This window comes from Melospiza melodia, chromosome 3, assembly GCF_035770615.1.
Source record: "Melospiza melodia melodia isolate bMelMel2 chromosome 3, bMelMel2.pri, whole genome shotgun sequence".
Classification (NCBI taxonomy): domain Eukaryota; kingdom Metazoa; phylum Chordata; class Aves; order Passeriformes; family Passerellidae; genus Melospiza; species Melospiza melodia.
Window position 1 is genome coordinate 102,469,640 of NC_086196.1, and position 24,588 is coordinate 102,494,227.

The 24,588-nt window shown below is 40.5% G+C and overlaps 1 protein-coding gene across 14 annotated transcripts in view; it reads right to left on the minus strand.

Annotated features, from left to right (window-relative positions):
• Positions 1 to 24,588, minus strand: part of EHBP1 (EH domain binding protein 1) — a 206,588-nt gene that overhangs the window by 38,277 nt on the left and 143,723 nt on the right. For 3 of the 14 annotated variants that reach the window (XM_063152355.1, XM_063152343.1, XM_063152350.1), the window contains 5 exons: positions 14,455 to 14,602; positions 6,904 to 7,020; positions 3,995 to 4,122; positions 1,209 to 1,350; positions 952 to 1,058 (listed from right to left, as the gene is read on the minus strand). In XM_063152355.1, coding sequence (XP_063008425.1) covers positions 952 to 1,058; positions 1,209 to 1,350; positions 3,995 to 4,122; positions 6,904 to 7,020; positions 14,455 to 14,602 — 642 coding nt within the window. The remainder of the gene's footprint in view (positions 1 to 951; positions 1,059 to 1,208; positions 1,351 to 3,994; positions 4,123 to 6,903; positions 7,021 to 14,454; positions 14,603 to 24,588) is intronic. The other 11 variants (XM_063152347.1, XM_063152351.1, XM_063152356.1 and 8 more) reach the window with 9 other exon arrangements.

Genomic DNA, 24,588 nt, shown 5'->3' on the forward strand with positions numbered 1-24,588 from the left:
TTAACAATTGCTATTAGAAGATGAAAAGAAATGCTGTGTCAGGCTGTAATATCCCAAGAGTTCATGTGTATCATCTGCATATATAATGTGAACTCACTGTGCCAGACCTTTTCAGCTCTGCAAAAGTACTACTGGGCTAAAAATAACTCTGGCTCGTAAAAAGTTCGATGTTTTGGTGTAGATATGACAGCAGTACAAAATTGCTACTCAGCTCCAGATTGCCTCAGCAAAAATGACAAATGTGTTCAGATAAACTGTGGAGACCAACAAACAACCGCCCTCAAAGGCTGTGTTGCGCTTTCAGACAAAAAAAATTCAGGTTAAAACTTGGTTCTTCCTGCTTCTGTCCCGCAGCTGTCCATCAAAACCAGCTTTCTCCCTGCGGTCTATCAAATATTTCCCTCACAAATCAATTTTACACATGATCAGCCCATACCCCTACTGAGCTGAACCTCCCCGTTAATTAAGTGAAGAAATTACCATATATATTATATTAATGCAAACATCATTCAGCTAGTAATTCACGGCTGATCTGGATAATGGAAAGGTTGAACACCCATTAACCCAAGCCAACAAAATGGGTTGGCTGAGAAATTCTAGCAGGTCTCATGTGACTCTTCCCTCTAACTGCAGCTCTGCGGTATCTGCTATTGTAATAATTAAAATCCTCCCGGTAGATCAATACTGGAATCTCTTTATGGGAAGTGCCCTGATGGAAATGTCTCAAGGAAGCTGGGGCTGTGGAACTCTGAAAAATTCATTTTTTTTATCTGACAATTATCACCACACTGCAGACTAATTCAACAGTGCACCCCTCTCACTCTGCTTTGAATGCACTGGAGATTGACATCTAAAAAACCCTAACATCTCATTTTAACAAATAAAGGCACTATTTCCACATACAGTTTGGAATTATCAGCAATCATGAAACCAGACAAAAAATTAATATACATTAAGCACTTCATCTTCTGATGGCTTCCTCTGAGTCTCAGCTATCGCAGCCTTCTCCTCATTTCCTCTCTTTGTATCTTCCTGTATTGATCTCTGCCTTTTCATCTCTTGAAAAAAGGGAAAAGACATGTAAAATTATTATAAAGCTTGATATTTATGTATTGAAATGTGGACTTACATTATCGGGTTTTCATATATTTATTGTTAAATATTATTAAATCATAAGATGGGAAAACAGGTTTTATATTTTCTCCTACCTGGTCTGCTTTCCACGTATTGACTGAAAGACTGGAGCTGAGTTTTCCTGACGGTCGAGTCCTTGCTGAACACAACGGGATTTCTAAACCGTTCTGCTGCTTTTTGTGATCGCTCAGCACGATGTTCCTCTGTTCCATTCTGCTGGGAAAAAACCAGACACACAACAGTTTCTTTTGTTTACAAGCGGGAAGACATTAATTTGAAAGGTACGTTTTTGTGAGGGGACAGGACACAGATTTTACAAAGTGGATTTCACAACTCGGGCCGTGGTTTACATTGGATGGAAGTCTCAGATGCAGGGAAAAAAAGTAGAAGAGCGATTAACTTTTCCTTTTTTTTTTTTTTTTTTTTGTTCAATATGTGGTGGCAACAACTGGCTTTCTGCTCTGTGGGCACCCTCCTGCAGAACTCTACTTCTTTACCAAGCAGACCTCTTCATTGTGACCAGCATTTGCCAGCGATGCCCATTTTAAACAAAAACTCGCTCCTTTGCACCTTTGCTGTGCCAGCTCTGCGTGTGCTGCTGCCAAGTCGCGGCGTCTCTGCCCCTGAACATGATCTGTATCATTTTAAAGCGTGTTGCCTTTAGCCTCTCTCCCTGCCCGGTACAGAAATCTGTTGTTTTCTGTAGTCCCATAGACTTGTATGACAAGAAGAACTAGTTTCTAATTTTATGCCCATTGAGATAAACCACTAATGCTGGATGAAGTCTAAAAGGTAGGATTATAATGCTACCCCACTGAACTGCATTTCATCAGCTATAACTTTCCAAAGCCAGATTTGTAAGTAAGCCCTTTACAGCTAAGGAAACTACAATTATCTTTTCCAGGGCTTCCTATGTTAATACTGGTAACAAATTCAAATGATTCTATCAACACAAAATATCCCAGAAGACTGAACCACTGTGGTGTGTGGAAGCTGCAGATACCGAGGTGCTGTGTACCAAACAAATATTTCATTTTATACCTAATCTTTTATTATTTTTATTAAGTGTTTTGAAAGTAAATAGGGAAAGGCTAAGATGCATGACTAATAGCTAAGCCTGCTGAATGCTGAAACTGGTTATCAAAAGCTACCAAGACTTTGCCCTTCCTCTGCATTGAGACAATCGGTAATGAGGGAGTTCTCCAACGGCCTATTCTCTCGCCTCAAGGAGGCCGGGGATACACAATCCCCAAGGGAAGGTAACAGTTTATCCTTTTCCACAAACACAGAATGCCTCATTTAGAAACCTGTAAACTGCATTTTATTAAAAAACAAATCCACCTCAATGCCAAGAGCTCCATGAGAACAGATGGACACCATATATTCCTTATAACGCCGCCTTTCAACTCCTCCTTAGAAAAGACGCACACAGAGATAAACTGTTAAGTTGCACCTTTTTGTGGGGAGAACCTTAAAAAAAACCAACAGCTTCACAAATGCTTTTTGTAGAGAAATACAATTTTTTGTCAGGTTAGATGATACCAAATTACCCTAAGAGGCAGCCTATGTGTCATTTCACAGAATTAAGGCTTAAACAAGTAATGCTCTGGATGACTTTTCAGCTGCACTAGTCAGGTGGTTGTAAGGTTTTGGTTAAATAAAAGGTGGCTTCTTGTTATTAGTATAATAACCATCTGACAGCCTAAACTAGAGTCTTTACCAAAATAAACAAACATGGCTAATTTTTTAGGCCTGGCAACATGCTAAAATATCAGTGTGATTAGCTAGTAAATCCCATTTTAAGAAACCTTTTTATGACTGGGGACTTCTGCCACTTTACAAATGTATTCCTCTAAGCCCACTAATTCAGTTAGCCTTTTCAATCCATTGTATTATTCTTGGGCCAGCTTCATTTTGCATTAAATCCACTGCAGAAAGCTAAATTGAACGCAAAAATCAGACTTGATCCAGGCTTCCTTTTGTTCAAAGATAGAGACCGAAAGTCCTCTGCTGCTGCCACACACTTTCATCACCAATTTATAGGAACCGACAGTGTAAGGGAAAAGCAATGAAAGTCATTGTTTTGGGACTTCAAAGCATCTCTGTATCTGGGGAAGGAAATCCTTTCAGTCAGCAGTGCTCTCCCCACAGACTGCAGGTGGGTGAAAAGTTATACCCAACTGGAAGTGCCCCAGAGCCATAGGGATATTAATGACATACAGGGACTATTTTTAAAAAATAGAATAGCGAGAACAAAAGGGGTCTAATTAAGAAAATGAAATGGAAAATTGATTGGTGGGGCACTTTATGCTGAAGTGGTGAACATTAAGAACAGGCAAAGTGCCCATATACACCACATACTCGTGTCTGTTTTTCTCAGAAGCACTCATCAAGCACCCAAAGTATGTAAGCCTTTAAAGTGTACCACAGCCTAATTTTAATGTAGGAAAAACAGAGGACCAGGACTCGGAGGGAAGCAAATCTCTGAGAGTCCAACCCCACTCCCATTCAGGTCAGGTAGCCCAGCTGCTGATTGCACCAGCAGCAGGATGGAGCCCGTGCTGCATTTCTGATATCAGTAACAACCTGAGCAGCAGGATTGAGAGAGCTTCTTATAGTTGTTAGTGTTCTGCCAATGACAAGTATCAAGATTAAGGAAAAAAAAATAAAAAAAAGAAAATGTGTTGATCAATCAACAGGAAAAAACCCAGTGCATTGCATACCTAACTGCACTGCCATGAAGATTTTCTGTGTTTCTGACTCTGAAAGATTTGGTAAGAAATTATTTTCCTCCTCACAAAATACAAACCCTCGATCATAACACACAGGTACCAAAACAAAAGCATTAAGCAAAACTTACCTTAATGTCTTGCTCTGAGCTATCTGTTACAGTTTTCTGAGCAGCACTGGAGAGTGAATTTGCCACCTGTGGCTGAGCTTCTAGGAGCTTCTTCAGCTTCAAATCCACCAACTTACTGTTTTGTTCTGCTAAATATGCAAATACCACATACAACAGAGTGAGATGCATTTCAATGCAGACTTGCTACAACAATGTAGCAATTTAAAAGGTAGATTTAATTCACTTTGCTATAATTTTGAACTTAAAAAAAAATAGAAGGAATTGTTTTTGTGATTGGGATTGGTGCAGGATTGTGTAACATACATAGATTTTTTTCTTGGGAAACATACATGACACTTAGCTGAACAAGTAAACATGCTTGCAGACAGCAGATGAAAAACACAGAAAGTAGATAATGCTTAAAGTTACTCCCAATGGGTACATACCTATACTTTGGTGTAAAAACATGCTTAAAAAGCCATTTATTTAAAGATGAAAATTTATCATATAATTTACATACTGATAACTCCTCAAGTTTATTAACTACTAGTTCATCCTTCTCGGCACAGCTTCTCATAAAATTTCAGTATCAAAAAAGACTACTTTCTGGTAATAATTTACTATGATTCATAGAATATGTTGAAACTAGGAGTCATAAAATGCTTCAGAACTGCATCAAAGGGACAGACTCAAAGTCTGCTGAAGCCCTCAAATTTTTTAATCAATTTTAGCAACTTGGATCAGAGCCCAAATAAATAGCAGTTGAGAACTTTACCTCCCACTGATACTCATTCTGTATGTCAATGTTGGCTATGTGAATTTGTAACACACCTACACATGGAGTTACCTACGCACACACATAAGGAGGAGGAAGGCACTAATAGCAAGCTGCAGCACAGACTGTGGAGCTGCCCCTGGCCAGGGAAGCAGAGGAACACTGGCACAGAAGCCTCCAGACACACCCTCTACATGCAGCCCCATGGGAGGAATCACCCCTGCACTGGAGCCAGCAGAGCATCACCTGCACATGGGATGCACTTACACCTGGGCCTTGGCTCACAGGCAGAGGAAAGAGCAGTTCTGTGTTTTCCCATATGCACAACCTGAGTTTTTCACTGCAGGGTGGTGACTTCTAGCTGGTGTGGAAAGTGGAGTCATGACTGTTTAGCCACACAGCTCCTTCCAAGGTTTGGGGCACTCCAATGCATATTAGCCAAAACACTTTTGGCATGTGGGCAGTCAAATGGTCTGTCTCCAGCAGCAATGGGCTGGGCTGGATTATGAAAAAGGATAGTTTCCCTTTCCTCTGGCACACCCAGTCAGGGTGTCCTTAATTGAGGCTCACATGTAAGTACATGCACGTTCTTGTGGGTTTATACATAAACATCATGTAATAACCATGATATAAGAGGTTCACAACACGTAGAAACACTGACAAATATAGACAGAAGCGGTACTTAAAACCAAGAAGGAGTAAAAACAAGTTTCCTCTTCTTGAGAGAGATAAGAGGGGCTAAGATTCAGCATAGGACTAATTAAGATGGCCAAAATGATCCCAAATCTGAGATGTCACTTAACAGTTGTACTTTTAGGTGTTCCCAGGAGATTCAGCCTACACTTGGTATGACTGGCAGATTTAAACCAAAATTCATGTAGTGTAATTTCTACCACAACACTAGTCTGCTTTCTGTATTACTGCCCATCTTCTCTCTTAGTTGTCTGTACCCCTGACTACTGTGCAGACTGAACTGCAAAATCATGTCCCAGGTCTTTTCCAGGATGTGTCCCCATGGTGGACATGGAGAACTGGGCAGTGGGTTTGTATACCTGAAAAGGTACCTCTCAGAAAAAAAGGCCCACAGAAATAAATGTTGGTAGGTCACTGGGCAATGGGACAGGAATATTCACTTATTCAGCTTCTCTTCCTTCTAAAATTAACCAGTTTTTATTGGAAAATTATTTGACAGGATTCTGATTTAAGTAAGCTAAATTCAAATGCTGGAAACAGTAAATATATTTTCTTATGTGTCTGGAAATACTCCAACAGAAAAAAATAAAGGACATTACTCAAGTCCTTTGCATGCTATCAAGACTACAAAGTGCTATATACACACCACTGTTGGTCTAATTTATAAAGAAAAAACACTAAATAAGGTTCTTATTTAACATATTATGGACTACACATTTGGGTCTAGCTGGCATGGGCAGAATCAAGCCAGAGGATGCTGAAGATATTCTCTCTTGTACTGCCTGTTTCAAGACACAGTCCTGTGCTGGCCAAGTTACTCCAGGCCTGAGCTAACTGCAGGATTCCAACATATTCAGCACCACATTTAACACCTAAATTCCAGCTGGGCTTTTTTTTTTGAAAGGGAGGAATAACACTCCTGTGACTTCATGTTATTTAAACACTCTTATTCTTCATGCTTCTCCTCATATTTATACCTCCATGCCCCGCACTGGGGCAACAAGGAGTAAACACAAGAACTGGTCCTTGGAAGGCACCAGAGAGACACCAAGTCTATATGAACACAGAAAGACAAATTTTCTCCTCTTCCCTGAGCAGATGGGCCAGGATGGCAGTGCAGAGTGGTAGCTCTAGTCACCCACACACTTGCTCATCCGTCTGCCCATGTGGCATAGCCCAGGCAGGGTGCTTTCAGGTGGCTCTGCCTTACCAATGTGGCCTAGGGCCCCTTTCCCATCAAAAGAGCCAGAGACATTTAAATCTGACATTGTTGGAAATAATGATTTCGTTGATTTTAAACTTCAACTAAACATGAATGCAGGATATTAAACATTAGGATTTCAGAGACCTGAAAAGGCACATGGGAATAAAGCTGACAGAGAGACAAGCAGCACATCAGTATTTATATGATGATGGAGTGTTAGTCATGCAAAATACACAAAATAGCCATTATTTAAATTACCCGTTGAATCAAGGTCATTTTCTAGGTTAGTAAGTTCATCTCCACCTCCAGTAACAGAGCATTCAGGAGCCTCCTCATTAGTATCTATCTCAATATTATCATCATCCTCATCCTCATCTGTAGGAACACAGCATTAAGGTTAGTATTTCCATATGTACATGCAACACATCACTCAAAAAAAATGAATGCTTTAGGGAACAAGCTGAGTTATGATTAAAATGCAAATAATTAAATAAGTCTGGAAGGAGACTCCAGTCAGTCCACTTCTAGATGTACCTTTAAACTGAGGCAATTCATTAAACATATGGGGGTCTCTGCTGGAAACTCCTGCTCCAATAAAGGCAGAGCCTGGCCTCAGCAGTGGCTGTTCCCTGTGCTGAACCTCTGGGTAACTTGAGTAAAAATGGTTTCCCCCAGGCTCCCAGTTCTCCATACTCCAGAATGGGTGCCAAAGCTGCCATGTGGCAGGTTCAGATGGGTCTGGGCAGCAGAAGGACCTCGAGCTCCTGTCTCCTCAGAAAGGCTCCAGGTATTGAGTTCCCAGCTTGGTGAGACTGGCTACTCCTCACCTTGTACATCCCAGAACAGTGATCACTGTACCTTGCCTAGGTTTTAAAGTTTCCTTCTGCACTAGGAGGAATGCTGGAACCTGGAACATCATGCTCAGTAAGCAACTATGTCAGATGCAGTGAGAGCACACTCATGAATTGCTGCTTTCCCAAAACCCCAGGATGGGTCAGGCTGGCAGGGACCACTGTGGGTCATCTGCTCCAACCTCCCTGCTCCAGCAGGGCCATCCCAGAGCACAGGGCACTGGATGGTGTCCAGGTGGTTCTTGGCTATCCCCAGTGAGGGAGACTCCACAGCCTCTGGGCAATCTGTCCCAGTGCTCGGGCACTGCACAGGGAAGCTCTTCCTCATGTTCAGGTGGAACTTCCTGAGCCTCAGTTCCTGCCCCATTGTCCCAGTGCCTCTGGACAGAGCCTGGTCCATGCTCTGGCCCCTCCCTGCAGGCACTGGCAGACATGGATGAGGTTCCTCTCAGTGTCTCCTCTCCAGCTGAGCAGGCCCAGCTCCCCCAGCCTCTCCTCAGAGCTGAGGGGCTCCAGTCCCTTCCCCATCTCTGTCCCTCTGCTGGACCCTCTCCAGGAGCTCCAGGTCTCTCTTGTCCTGAGGATGCCAGAACTGGAGCCAGCACTCCAGACTGGCCTCCCCAGGGCTGAGCAGAGGGGCAGGATCACCTCCCTGCCCTGCTGGCACTGCAGCTCCTGGTGCAGCCCAGGGTCCCCTTGGCCTCTTGTCCCCAGGGCAGGGCTGGCCCATGGACAGCTCCTTGTCCAGCAGCACCCCCAGGTCCCTCTGTGCAGAGCTGCTGCCCAGCAGGGCACCCCAGCCTGTGCTGGTGCCTGGGGCTGTTCCTGCCCAGCTGCAGGACCCTGCCCTTGCCCTGTTCAGTTCCAGGAGGTTCTTCCCTGCCCATCTCTCCGGGCTGCCCAGGTCCCTCTGAAGGGCTCAGAGCCCTCTGGGGTATCAGCCCCTGCTCCCAGCTTCCTGCACCAGTCAACTTGCTGAGCAGGCATCTGCCCCTTCATCCAAGTCATTGATGAATAAGTTAAAAGTGCTTTACTGCACTACTTTTCATCAGCATTGTTTGTAAGCTACACACATTTTAAATAATATAATAATTGTACTTATATTTTTATGGAATCTTTCTACCAAGTTTCTCAGAGCAGCTTAGAATATAACTCATAAATGAGCCCCATAATGTTTTATGAAGTAGGTGATTATTATAATTATAGTTATGATGATGATGTAGGTAAATTATGGCACAGAAAGAGTAAGTAACCTGAAGAAGATCAAATAGCAAGTTCTGAATTGTGAAGCAGATCCCAGAAAAAATCCTGACTCACATTTTCAATACAAATATATAATGAAATTCAAGTCCATAAAAGCTAGATTAGTACTTTCAAAGTAAGTAGATACATTATATTTACTCACTTTTAGATCTCATATCAAATGGTATCTACACTTGTTCAGACTTCCACTAACATTTTTTTCTTATGTACATGCATGTGTGTAAAAACGATAAAAAGGAGGAGGCTAAAGTACAACTGAAGAAACAAAACAGTAACTAAAGGAGCTTTAAAATATCTAAGACAGGACAAAAAAATTACAAATTATAAACACAGGACATGGGTATATTCAAGCATCATATAAACAAAAAGGATCCTAAATATAGTACCATGATGCTATAATTCTGAATCCCAGAGGTTTGGACCAGGATTGGTGCTGATCAGTCATGGCTTGGAAACACACTCAACCTCATTCCCAGCCCTGAAGCTTGCACTTTAGGCCCACACTGAAGGTCATACAACTGCATCTTTATCCCTTTATCTCTACAGCACCTATAATTCCCATTTTAGGAGCCTGTTGATTTTTTTACGTCTACTATTTTTTTCTAACCAGCTGCTCCCTCAATTGCCCTGTAACTAATGAACACCTTTCACAGACCTCTGCTGATATAGGGCAAGGCTCTTGCTGCCACAGACAGGAGCAAAGAGGTTCCCACTCCAGTGTCCCCATCGGTTGTGCGAGTGAAAGAGCAGCAGCCTGTGAAGCAGGACCCCTGTGCTTCAGCTGAGCACCATGACTTCCCTGGGCTCCCCTCCATGTGTTCTCCCTGGGTTCTAGAAGACTCAGCTTTCTTCCAAGCTGCCCCAGATTGAGCCAGAGTGATGGAGAAGAACATCTTGCAGCCAAGCCAAGATCTGTGACCAGACCTGTGACCTGACAGATTGTGCTTCAGGTGTGGAAGGGGGTGGGCAGAAACACTCCCAACTCTCTGAGACACCCCCTCTGTTTCCACTTAAGCTCACACAGGTGATCCTGGGATCTGGACTCCTGCTGTTTCAGGAAGGGCAGAGATAAGTGAACAAAGTAGAATAGCACAGCATGATCTTCATGAAGTGGAAAAAAGGACAAAAAGTAAAGGGATAAAAAGCAAACTGAAGAGAAAACAGAGAATGGTAAAGCAACAATAGCAGTAATTTTGATGGTTTTGAATTTCCTTCAAAGCTGCTCTACTGTTTCTGATGAGGAGCTGGACTTTGCACATCACTATCAATCCTTCATGATGGTGTTGGAGAAATTCAGTGGCACTCAGGCCAAGGTACTCTCAGATACATCCTGGAGTTCAGAGGGGCACACTGAAAGCATGACTGGGCTACTGTGGAAGAGGCAGAAGGGAAGAAAAAGAGACTCTCATGGGAAACCAAATCCACCTGGGGCCTAGAAGCAGGCAATGACTTTTGGAATCACCCAAAGGAGTCAGCTCACAAGGTCAGCTCACAGCTACCAGTCACCCCATCGCATGCCAGATGTGTCAAAACAATCTAAACAAGATGACAGGGTTTAAGACTCCTGCATACTAAGGGAATGCTTATATTAGATTATTTGATTTTCTTTAATTTAATATAGCAAGATGAGATCAGAGGCACTGCCTTTGACACCACCATTTTAGGAAACAAAAGAGATGGCAATGTGGAAGACACCAGTTTCTGGTATCAGATAATGACCTGACCTAGTATTTAATTTAAAGTTGGCAGACTTTGACTGAATATGATTATCAGGATATTTACACTTTATTTTTCAAAAAAATCAATTAAGAGCAGTAATTTGAAGTCATTTCAGAATTTTTCAAGTATCTTTAAAAATCTAGATTCCTTGATTTAAATTACTCTAGGGTTTTTTTCCAGTTCAATGTTCTTCCAGTGTATTAAAAGGGAAATGTGTTTAGGCAGCATGTTACAACAAGATTTTGCAATTATAAATGATAAAAGGAACAACATGACGAAGAGATAACAGATATCTTCGATGAAAAGAACAAATTGCTAGTGTGAAAAACTTAAAGCACTTGGTCTAGAACCAGGGCAGATATTTAGAAAACGACTGAAGGACTGAAGCACTGTTTCCCTGGAAAGTATGTAAATTTGAATCCCAGAAAAAGAGTACAGCTTTACTATGTCATGAAGGAATGAACAAAATAAAAGATAAAGGACTGAGTCAACAACTTAAAAGCACTGACCATCTCCTGCACAGCATGGATTGCAGTCTGGACTGGAGGAGGGAAATAAGTATCTTTTGGAACCATGTGGAAATGCCAGAATATTGGTGGAAAGGGACCCAGAGACATTTTATAGCTCTTATGTCTTACTACGCAGAGTAGGGTCAGGCCTAATTTTTGGTTAAACTGATATTCTCTTGGCTTGGTTTAAGCTTGTCCACACGTGAAGGATTTGCAGCTGACTGCATCAATTTCTAGATTAAATGAAAAATGAGTAATTTTCATAGTGAAGCAAAAGCATTAATGGGGGCTGGATCACATTACTGGGAGAAACTACACAAACAGCACTTGCTCTTCAGGGAAGGTATCTCCAGCCTTCAGCATTGTCTGTGGGAAATCCCTCAGGCTTGTGGATGTTGAGATATTTAGTTTATTTACTTCCAGGTACAGAGTTCTCTTTAAGGCTACAGGATGTGGCAGGAGCCTGTGCACAGTAATAAAGGCAGGGAATGGAAGAAATGCAGAGTTGAAATACTGGTTCTGTGTACAAGAAATCTGATGTCAGGACAAGAAAATATAGCAGTAACTGTCGACAGATAGAAACATTGCCTGCTAAAAATATTAAGGACCTAACACTCGTTGCATGACCTGGAGACTAAGCATGATGAGTAAGGCTGTGCCACCACATACATTCCCTGAAGATCACTGCCTCAGAAGTGAGATCTTGAACATGCCCTGTCCTCACCACCCCCAGGTCCGAGCCACTTCCTCACACCGACGCCAGCTCAAATAAAGGATGGAGATGTGCCAGAGAGTAAAGAAAACACACCACCAAATCCCAGAAGAGCAGACGGGTGTTCCACTGCTCAGGGACAATTCCTAGATAATATGTCAATTCTGTTGTCCCAGTGCTGCTAGGAAAAGGGGGGATATTTGGATCTCTATCTCGATACTGTCCCTGGATCCATCTCAAGGCATCCGCTTATCGGCCCGAAGCTAATAGGACAACTAATAAATTTGAAGCTGCCATCCCAAACCCTCTGGCAGTTGGCAGCAAGAAGTATTTTCTGTCTCACATGCCAAATAACCTATGAAAAAGACTGGATTTCATAGCTAGGGATACTGCTTATCCAGGAAAGTTTCAACTTGCCATAGTCATTTGAGTTTCTCAGACCTTGGTTAAATAAAGCCTTTTAACAAAGAATATTGCACCAGTGCCAAAGCGTGAAATTCTTAATGAGCACATAGAAACAATGGAAGAGATCATGCTTTTACCTACAGTTGTAAGGAAGAAGTTAGTCTTTAAAGACTCCAGAATCCCAGAGCTGAAATGTCACTTTTTTCTGAAATAATTGAATTGAGAGTAAAATTATTTGGTACATTTCCTTTTTGTAAATCAAAAAGTAATTGCAATCAATGCAGAAGAAGAGATTAATGATGTATAATGGACAAGAGAGCTCAGAAAACACAAGATAATAAGCTTGTCTTGGGTATTGTGTAGGGAATACAGGACTCTACACAATAAAAAATGTGAATGCAGTTAGGGGAAACATTCAAAGTCCAGTAGTAATAAGGTGACTGTCTATTAAATCCTAATTTTTGGTGGAAATTGAAAGCCCAAAAAGACTAAACCCAGAAGTAATTCCAATTCATTTGTTCTGTAAAGTGTTGGTGCCATTTCACAGAACTACTGCATTTTAGAAAAATTAATTCCTTTAGGGGAGATTTGGTGTAGCACCTGAAAATACCAGTGGTAGGGTAGAATTATGTGGAAGATGTGCCATAAGGAAAACTCTTTGAGAAGGAGGAAGCAGAAGAAACTGCTATAAAATGCACACTGACATGAAAAGAGCAAAGAGGGATAAAACAAGACAGGGAATAAAACTTTAGGTCCAAGAGAAGTTCAAAAAGATTGGCCAAACTATTGCATGAATGAAAAAAATTCCAGTAGGAAGTATAAACCAATGCAAAAGTAGAAAGCTGGATAAAACCCAATAGGTAGAGCAGTGTTTGCTTTATAAATGAGTTGTCATCAATGCTGATATTGTCTGCTCTTTTAGTAACACTAAACTCTCTGGGTGCACATGCAATCTCCCCCTACAAATACAGTTTTCTTTCAATATATATGCACAGCTACCTCTCTGACTGCTTACAAACTGTATGAAGGGCAGGAAGAGAAATGGTAAAACACAGAGGAAAATATTAAGAGGATGACCACATCCCAGAAAGCAGCACACTGGGATATTTAGCAACTCTATAACTGAGTCACTGCAACAAAACAGGGTCACTGTTATGCAGCTGAGCAGCCAGGATGGAACCAGACAAAGACCTTACTTTGAGAGAAGGTATGGCAGGAACAGCTATGCACAGGCATGATGACACAGGGAGAAGGAATAATGTAGGATGGGGAATCATGAACTGTGAAGAGGGATGAGAAACACCCTGGCCTAGGTAATACCCAAGTCCTGTGTCATTTGGCTCAGCCTGTCTTACTGCCATCAAGGATATAATTTCTCTACTTGCCACAAAAGAGAGTTATTTTGGCAAGCTTGGTTTACTGGGCAAAAAGAGCAAAACTGAAGACCAGATTCAAAGGGAGATGCAAAACTCACTGCTTCCTCTTTGGTGCTAAATGGAACAGAAATGTAGGGCTTAGGGTGCAGTAAGACTGTATTTAAATATTGAGGCATACAAAATACATGTAGTAGAGAAGAAATAAATATTTTTGTTGAATCTACATGCACTGTCAGTATCAAGCTGGATTTTCCTTACACTTTGGCTTATGATTATGAGTTAGTTTGAGAAACACTATTTCCCTTAGAATATGTAGAAGACATTAAAAGAGCAAGAAGCCTGTACTGAAACGTGTGCTCAGCACCCATTTGAGTTTGAGTGACACTACATTACTCCAGCTCATAGCAATGGCAGGTACATGAATTTTAATGGTATTTCAAAGTCAGCTTAATAACATTATAGCAATATTACAACTCAAAAACTGTAAAAGCAAGTGGTCTGTCAAAAGACTTCCATTTAAAGTCAAAAGGTTGTTGCCCATACCTCTCACAGACCACCTTTAAAATTTTCTTCCTTTGAACACATTTAATACAAAACAACATTTCTTAAGTATTTCAAATGCTGTTTTTCCCCAAAACTATGTCCATGTTCCTATATAAAAACCTATATTGAAGAAAACCAAGAACCACGAAATTTTAAGAAACTGTCAGTAACAAGAAATTTGTATATAATGGGCCAACATGAGCTACTCGTTCACACAACATATTTTTCTTTCAATCACATGTATGCTCTTCTTTTAACTGTTGGAAATTAGGTGGCACAATGTGGATTTAGGAAACACATCTACGGCCAAGTCTTTTGAGACATTCACCTGATGAATAACAACGTTTTGAAGTGCGTATAAAAGTGACACCCAAAAAGGTCTCTGGTTTCTAGGTTACCACAGGAATAAGATACAAGGTTCCTCAGCTCACCTCCAGATGCCTTTGACCTTTCTTTCAACTTTTCTGCAGCCATTTCAGTGTAGCTGGGAAGTTCTGACATCTTCACTCCAGATCGAGCTTCTGCTATTAGCTGACGAGCTCTCTCTCTCAGCTGCCGACGCCGCTCTTCATCTTGCTGCTAAGATATATTGAACAGTTGCCAACTCAGTAATTGACAGAAATGCAATTTCATTCTCAATCTGATCATCATGATAGGAACTGGTTTACAGCATGGTGCTTGGCCCACATTATAAATAGGACGCTCGATATCAGTTGGGTGTCACACCACAATTTTTAAAGACATCCATGCGTCAGATTATTTTTTTTAAGCATTCCCCAAATTATTACTGCATTAGAAACCTGATGATTTGCAATGTAAAGCACTTATAAATTATTTTCTATAAAAACACCTTGATGAAAATTTGCAGACATTTCAGTCTCAAAGTAATCACTCCCAATGAGTGATTTGAGCAAAGATTTACTGCGGTTATAAAATGGTTTTACTAAATTGAATTACTCATTTGAGTAGTATTCTGTCACAGAACTGAACTGAGAAGCCAGATACTGCTCTTGCTTCCTCCAAGCACCCAGTTGACTTCAAAGTATAAAGTGGCATCAAATCTGAGGCATGCTCTTTGACTTCAATGGATATTTTTCTTTTTAAAACCCCAAAAAACCGAATGAAGATGACTGCAAAAACAATAGATGCACTCAGCAGAAAAGACTTTGCATCCCTTTAAAACATCCTACTAGTGAGGCTTTGGTCAATAATTAAAGGAATCATACTGGAACCATGCCAGATAGTGCTGTCTCACTAAAGCTCATAAATTAGAATCATGATAATATTTCAGTTACATAAATAAGCAAAGTTCTGCAGCATGAAATTTTGTAAAAGACTAACCAACCATGATAAAAAATTTCAGAAAAAGATCTGTTTAAACATATCTATAAGACTCACTATCTCCATAAGAGAAACTATTTCAGTTTTCATCATAAGCATGGGATTTTTGCTAAGTTAGGACTGTTCTTCCCATCAATATCAGAAATGCTCAAAAAGTGCAAAGAAGTCAGTGCTTGGTTTAAATCTAACCTGCCAAAAAGTTTATGTATTATTGACATAATGACCTGGATAAATCCCAGGTACAGGCTGTTGACCTGAACTAAGTGGAATATAACAAACTGCCTAATTTTGGAGAGCCATTCTGGCAACCTTCCCACCAACCCAGAAACTTGAGCATCCCACACCTGCAGAGGCTGGTGAGAGCTGTTGCTAAGTGCTATTTAGTTTAAGCAATCATTAATAAAACAAGTGCAAAATACTAATTAGGTACATTTTATCCATTTCCATGTAAATTGTTTGTTTGTAGCTATTTACTCAGCATTGTTCTCGGCACAATAGAAAAAATGCAAATGACTGAATCAGAATGCAGCCCTAATGGGACCTTCTGTTTATAACCATTAGCCCAGAGGTGTGCTGTAATTTAATCCTCCAGCAGAAAGATTTAGCCTCATTAACAGCTTGCATGGGCAGGTTACAACTCATAAAACCCTACAGTAAACAAAGTATATGGACACAGCACAATATCTCGCCTCTGAGTGACAGAGTCCCGATTCCCTATCAGATCGCCTTGATTTACTTTTCTCCTAATGTCCTTCCCTGGAAAGACAATTCTGCCTGGGCCCTGCGAGGCAGCAGGACGGCACATGGGCTTTGTTTGCTTTCTCACCCTTTAACTTCCCAGAAGGCACAGAGCAACAGTTCTATCAAAAATTTATTTGGTAAAGTACACATTAGAAAGAAAACTGGAAAGCTTCCCCCCCCGCCCCCATGCACTATAATAGATCAATTTAATTTAATTTCTAGCCAGCCAACTGACACAGCAAACAGTTTTATTTCGACCCACAGTATTTGGTAACATTAGTTACATTGAATTTTACTTGAAATAAAACTGCTCAAATCTCTAATATTTCTAATTCCTTGGATATAGGAACTTAAGTGACTTCTAAGAATGAATGTACAAAACTAAGATTCCCACATGGTTTAACGTTTAAACAATTTAATCTACTTCAGCACATGTAATTTAAAAATAGGGCCAGTTACGTGTTTGTGACAAAAATGCCCTAAACTGAGCTGGCTGATTTCTCCTTCTTTCCTCCCCTCCTCCTGAAAGAGAACTTGCATCCTGAATTATTAGCATAGTCATTAACATCCCGGGGATCTCCAAGCAAACACAGATTATGGTGGCTTGTGTTTGTGCTGATTAAGCCAATCATCACCAGCGGATAAGGGAAAAACCAGCCTAGCTCTTGCTTAAATTCAATTCAGGTATTTGAACCCTCTGTTACTGAGCTTGGCAGAAGAAACACTGGTAAGAAGGGGCAATGAAACTGAGAGCAGAAAAAGTAGAGAGAGTAAGTTTTGAGGTACAGAAAAATAGTTAAACAGCATATCAAGCTAGAATTTGAAAAGAAAAGGACTTGAGAGAGGTACAGAGGCACAAACAAAAATATTTAAAAAAACAACCCAGGAGATATGAAAAGAAGCACTGCACCAAGAAAGGACCAAGCAAACACACATACAGTGACTTATTTTTCCCTGTACAATTGAAAAGAAAACTCAGTAAAATCTTCCACCCTCTGACATGCCAGAGACATTACAGTTTTCTTTGTTATTTCCCCCCAACTATTTTGTAATGGTTTAAAGATCTGCCATGCAGATGCACAGTGAGGAAAACTTCACTATTTAAGGACAAACTCTTCAAGAATAAGTAATGTAATTCCTTGTTTCCCTCCTATAAAAATGTATTGGTATGCAATTTTTATATTTCACAGTTCACTGACATCTCGGCAAGCTTTCTTCCACTGCTTCAATGGTGCTACTTTTAATTTTATCCTCCTTAGTCCTAGTAATTAAAGTGATCAGCAGTGGCATCCCAACGGCTTTGACACAGCTACAACCCCCTAGCTGACTCTGGCTTTTAAGGGAAAGGGGAAGAAAAAAAAAGGACGGGAGTTTCATTTCACTGGAACAAGAAAATCAAGCTTCTCCAATCCTCAACTTTATCCAATTGTTCTTTCAGCAGCCTTTGGATCTTAAGAAACAAATAAAAATGGCTGCCATTAGGGGGTCCTGTTTGTACTCGCCGCAGACGGCAGTGACTGACATTACTTTGGCCAAAAATTACGCCGTGGATTTGGGAAGGTGAATTTGAATGTGAAACACTGGCAGGGCAGTTTCCGAGATCATTACCCAGCCAGCTGAGAGCTGCCCAACTCAGGAAAATATTGAGAGTGGTGGAGTCTTTCAGGGCAAAAAACCCCCAAACACTCCCTTAAAAACCATCTCCTTAAATGACTAAAAATTTTGCAATCTTCTCACAGTAAAAAGAAAAAAATCCACAAAACCTTTACTAGGGATTTTCAGTCCTTCTTTGGTAGAATTTTGGGAGGATGCAAACTGACTTTACACCAGTATTCTGATAATGTATCAACCTCTCACTATAAAAAAAAATACAGTCTGGTGAATTGCATTTATTTGACATTTTAAAAGTAAATTCTTTACTGTGTCCATAGACTGGGGGACAAAAGTAAAATTAAAAAAAATGCAGTAAATTGCTTGTAATTCACAGCAAAAAAATCAAACCAGAGTTGTATGAGAGGGAGCAATTCCTGAAGCTGTAGGTTTCAAAATGGTTCGTGGTCAGCCGTGAGTGCACAGTACATCTAAGAGAAAGAACTTGACTGCCACCTCTTTCATCATTAGACAGGAAGAACGGCTCTGTTATTAGCCATTCAGAAAGAAAAAGACTTCTGTGCTTGTCCAGAGGCAAGGATTACCAAAATGTACCTATTCAGGATTACCAAAATGTACCTATTCAGTTAGAAGAAGAGAAAGAATAAAAAAAAATTAAAAAAAAAAAATAAAATTACATGAGCTTTAAAGGTTTGAGCAGGCTGGGTTATACTATGACCTTGATCGGCTCTTGTTTGAGTAAATAGGATTTGGGATGAAACATTAAAACTGTTTAGCAGATCTTTTCAAACCATTTCAAACTTTTCTTATGTTGGTTTATAATATAACCAGACATGCTTGTAAATGGCCACACCTGCTCATTCCTCTGGGGATGGCCTGATCTCTGCCTTTGCTAACAAAGAAAGGACGAGAGAAAAAAAAAATCAGCCTTTCTTGTTGCAAAACAGAGTGGAAAGTCAAAATCTTTCTCAAGTTTGTCCCATCTGGTCAGATTAAATCTTTGATCACCCTAGGGATCACATTTATGTTTGGTCTCTACCACTGTTTCAGAACAGCTGAAAATATACAGGTAGCGAGCAAAATATGGATTGCTAAGCAAGGAACATTCGGCATAAACAAAAGTGGCTTTGGATTTCTGTGGCTGTTCTGATTGTAGGAGGTGGTAAGCAAAAACAGACATAAACATCTTGGGTATTTTCTGCCTTCTGCCTGGTCTCTACATCAGCTACCTCATTATTCATAAACTCCATGTAACTTGAAAATATTTTTTCATGAATGCACATCACGAAAAGTATCAAACCGCTTAAGTAGCTATTGGCTTAGGAGCTATGGCACTGATACACTGATGAGACAAGACAGAATGAACACAGAAGTAGCTCAAAGTCAAAACTGGAAATATCACAAACAATATCTTAACAAAGCTGTCCCCCTTAAGAAAAAAGCTCCAAAAATTCACAATAAAATGGGATGGTGTGGCTGTAAAATGGAAAACATCTCCTTAAACCAAGGAGGCATTTTTAAAGAAATAGCCAACAATTTATTCTATTTTTATTTTTTAATTTTAAAAATAATTTTATGTTTTTCTGGAAAACATACAATTCAGTTGGTACAGTATTTCTCTGTGAAGAATAGTGGCTGTAGAAAAACAATCCACTGATAATTTAATTCCTTGTGTCATTGTGAAACTGAAAAACTCTTAGTTTACTGAATGGAAAAAAAAATTTGAAAAAAAAGAATGGCTGACTAAGTAAGTATCACCTTGTGCTACATCCAAGGCCTCTTGCTGGCTGTCTGGCTGCTCTTTTGTAGGCAAAAAGGAGCTGAACGCTCTCTGGCTCCTTAGATCTGGTCCAACAAATGCACTGCCAGTCATGCACACGGATCCAGCTTAAAACTCAGTGTGAGCCTAAAAGAAGCTAGTCAAACTGGCACCTACTCATGCAGAAGTAGATAGATTTGTCATGACAGGCTGATTATTCAATGTAAAGAAACAGTTTAGCTTTTCTAATCTGGTACAAATACATCTTTCTCAGAGAAAAAAGTAAAAGGTCTAACAGTTCAAGTATTTATAAGTAAGGAAACCAACAAAAAAATTGTAACGTCAAAGTGAACCACAGGTATTTGTGCTGGAGCATTCTGCTAAACAGCCCCCAAGTTCTATTCAGATAAATAAGATTTAACCCATTTAACCATTTCAGAGCTGCACATCTCTGTGACTGAGGTGATCTCGTCTGTTTCACACTGCACTCGGCTCTACTGCAAGTTTCAGGGACAGGCTGAGATACCCAATTCCAAAATCACGTTGTGTTTTCCTTCTGTCCTTGCTCACTTACGCTGGTGCAGGGGGAACACCAGGAAACACCACCGAGAAAGCTGACCTAAACCAAAAGCAGAGACAAAGGCCTCCACTAACGTCTTCTCTGGAATTTTCCCGGCTTAGGCAAGTTTGTGCTCTCCCCCATCCAGGAAGTATTATTAAGGTCAACAATCACCTAAGGTGCTGGGATCCGTGAGCTCGTTCTGCCTGTCATTGTGACTGTCGGTGCTATTGGCATGACTCACAAACAGAGGCCCAAGCATGCCGGCTCAGAAACATCCTAAAATAGTGTCACCATCCAGACAGGGCAGAATCCGAGATGAACAGGCTAAAGATGGTGTTTTCTGTGCCCTTCCAGAGCTGAGTTACAGACAGAAGTTAAGAAAGCTGCTTACTCATTGTAGGAGTCAACATTCGTCGAGCTCCACTTAAGGGATTTTCTCTTGTGTAAACTTGACTTTATAATTAAAAAAAAAAAAAAAAAAAAAGAAAAAGAAAAAAAAAAAGAAAAAAAAAAGAAACAAAAAAGTGGTGTTATGAAACAAAGACTTTTGGCAAGTGTATGGGATGCGTAAGCTGGAGAGCAGCATCACTCAGACTGCCATCCTGGGAAGCTTCCTCCTGGGGCGGGCAGCCCCGCGCCAAGGGAGGGGACGTGCCCTCCTGAGGAATGCTCCCGGGTCACTCCCAGCCGAACAAAGCCAGCGGGCTGCAGGGGGCCTCCCAAAGTTGGTTTTCCTCCCCGCCTTCTCTCAATTTTTGGGGGAGGGTAACAAGATCCCTGTCTGCTTCTATGTGATGAGAATGAAAAGAACAAGTGCAAACCCCACATCTCCCTGGACCCTATTTTGCTGTTTTTTTTTTTTTTTTTTGAAAAAGTCCTGCAAACTGCTGGCAGGTTTTTTTAATGGAAAATACCAATCGCCTAAGATCTATACCTAGCCTTTTGCCAATAATGAGAAAACTTCACCTTCTGTCCCCAGCAATTCTTAGGAAATCTTTTGCTGTTATTCCTACAAATCCAATTACAGATTGTTGAGTAGCTAGTGGAGTAAGCTTATTGAGGAGTGTCACATCACTAAGTCGTGCGTATGTGTTTCAGTTTGTAATGTGGTCTGAGCCGCTGTAGAGGTGTCAACTTAAAATGCAAGTAAGTAGCAGAACAGGGCTAATCCCAGCCACTACTCCCCTGCAGCCAAATTGTAGCGCAATGAATGACAGTGGAAATGCAAAGATGCCACTGTGCTTATCACACACAGCCAGATGGTGGACCTGGATCAATGCACACATGCCACGATCAATGCATTTGATAAAGAATTAAGAAGAAAACTGTACATGTTATCAAAGAACTTGTACATGGCATAATTATGATTCTGCATGTGCTTACTGATGATATTGGAGACTCAGAGGCAGGTGATAATGAAACTGATAGGAAGAAATAGCTTAAAGGCTACAGCATATGGCCTCAGCACTAAGAAATCTTGTCAAATAGTTCAGAAAGCTTTTTTAACTGTTATTACAGGCTGCTCATAGTGCAAGCTGGTGGCAACGTTTTAATTTTTTTTAAACCTGAAATGTCAAAAAGTTACAAAAGCTGTACTTTTCAGAATGGTTCAGAAAATAATTAAGATGCTATTGTGTTTGAAACATAGCGAAAAAACTACAGGTAGAGAGAGCATTCACAATTTAGGGGCGCGGGGAGTCGCTGGGCATTTAAATATACATACACAATTCTGTGTTTCCCGAATAAATGCATTTAGACTTTGAGGGAGCTTGTGGCAGTTTAAGGAATGTATCTTGGTAGCAATTTGCATCCAATACGCCAATTTCTACAGATGAAGTTTCGATATTGTCGAAATTTCGGTATTATCAAAATGTATCGAAATGCACTCAACATCAAACGTAGAGTATTTCCCTGCTCGCATTTGTACTCTGTCAGCTGAGTTACAGACACCTTGGATATGAAAGAAGGTAATTAAAGATTTGTGGAAAATAAAGTCTAAAGTAATAAAAAAAATTTATAATGTATAAAAGGTACCTAAAATACAAATTCTCATGCTCCAGTTGATAGATGAGCTGTCTAATCAACGCCTGGACGTAACTTAAGTGCTCTCATTAGTGTGAAGACCTTCAGGCTAAATAAGACTAAATCCCTTAAAAATTGCTTCTGCAATAGAAAAATCCCCCTTACCATTTTCCTCTGCCTAAATCATATCAATTAAAAAGAGAGAAGGGGAGGGAGGGAGAGAGAGAGGCATTTTCACATGACTTTGTTTTAACTGACACTCAAAAATCTATCTTCTGAATCCAATTTAAAATGTCTAGGCAAAAAAAAAAGTTCATTAGCAATCAAAGAAACAAAAAAAATCACCCCGAGTTTAGTTTCTCTTTCACTTTGAACCTGAATCTTTACTCAGCGCTAAGGTGCATAATGCCCATTGAATCCTTCACCGTAACTTCTTTTCTACACCCCAAACATTTAATCAACATTGCAGTTTTACATTAAATGATAAAATTTATCAAAACGATCCTCCAGAAGAGTGAAGCCCTTATTTTATTTTCAGCAGGCTGAGGAGGGACACTCTCCACCTCCCCCTTGCTCCCCGCCAACCCCCGAATTTCAATTTGTCCTGACAAACCATTGGGTATTAAATTCTAAAGGCACGCAGAGTGCATAAAGAACTGATGGCTTGATTAGCTCTTGTGGTGCAATTGAAGGAGCTGTCTCTCTCCCCGCTTCTCCATTTTGAGAAACACTTTGATCTTCGTTCAAGTCAATTCATGAACATCAACTGACAAGACTGCATGAAACACCCCAATGGTTAGGCCCAAACTCGTAGCAAACTATTTGGTTTCATTAAGGCTTTAGGAGAAGTGACCAGTGACAGTCCTTTCATTCAGAAGCCAACAGGCAAGTGACTATTTAAAGTTTAATGTGCACAATGTACTGCTGAAGGCCACTACACCTATAGTCAGTCACTCAAGTATGAATGCCTTTACCTACTATTTTGTGACATGTGAACTGCTAAGTGCAGCTGCAGTCTCATTAATGCATTCGCCCAGATTTGTCTGCAGGACTAAATAGACGATTCACAGAATTTCTGGTGAGAGAAACAACTGTATCTTCAAAGGAAGGTAGAACAGCAGGTGCTATGTAAAAGCCAGCGATTAAAAACAGATTGTGTTTTTAAACGCAGTAATTTACTCGAGATTTGCACAAATGTAGCAGAAATATTATCTGTTCCGGATGAAAATATGAAAGGATTTGAATCGCATCACCCGCAAAACGCGGGGTGTTTGGGCCGGTGTCGCGCTTTGCTACAGTACACTACTTACACATCACTCTGCCCCTTTTTTAGTTGCCCTCTCCAAAGAGTCCCACTTCAAAGAGTTCATTTTTGCACCAGTTCCTGTCAATGCAGGTCAGAAACACTAAAGTGGAAAGTGGCTGCAGTGCCGTGGCACAAAGAGTCTCCGCGGCTGAAATCAAACAAAGCCCAATTAAACTAATCATAACGTCCCAGTGAACACAAGGAAGCTCACCTGGTATTTCTGGACTTCTTGTGTGAATTCCCAACTCTACTCGGTACTTGGTACTATAATTACCCTGACCAAAATACTGTGAAATTACTGCTCTGATCTACTAATGGCTGCAAAAAATCCCGTCGCTGTGGTTCCATGCCAAGGGGCCGTAGCAAGGTGGCGCAATGCTTTCTGACAGAGACGACAACTTCGAAAAACTCAAAAGGGAAAATTAACGGGATGTGGTTTATGTTGCCAAGGACTGTTCATTAATTACCAATTTAATCACTGCTGGAGGCATGACATTACAAAAATCTGGCTGAAAGTTCTAATAGATTATGAAGACCACCTAAGAAGAGTGACCAAGAAACGTACAAAACAATTAATACTGTTTCACTGCTATCAAAGACACTCAGATTATTTTACATCAAGTGAAGCAAAAGAATTAGTAGCTTCACAGTGCCACCACTAGGAACTGTAAATACAATGGCACACAATTAGTAATGCACATGTGACTTTTCGTTCAAGGCATATATCCTTGGGAAAGCCAGAACACGATAAGGAGAACAAAAGAAACATTTTTAAATGAAATGAATAAAGATTTTAACTCTACCCTTGTGCATGCTGAGCAATCACAGAATAGGCAATGCAAAATACAGCTCTAAGTAATGGCGATATCATCCTGGGATTCACAACAGCGTGTACTGAACATCCACACGGAAAACGTCCACAGCTATTAGCAGCGATAGAAAAAGAGCATTCCAGGGGCTGAGAAACCCGGGTCTCACTCTGCACACAAAGGGATAGCTCTGAAACAGACACTTCTTTTTTTTTTTTTTTTCCCCTAATATTTAAAAATGGATAGAAGACACTGAAATTTTGGAACTAATTTTGTTCGGATGATCTTAAAATTCCATTAATAAACTGCCAGCCTATTTTCTGTCAGTGTGCAAGTTAATGGTACGGCTGCAGACTGTGCAGCACCTTGAATTTACAGCCACAGAATAAATAAATTTATATATTTAGGCCAGAT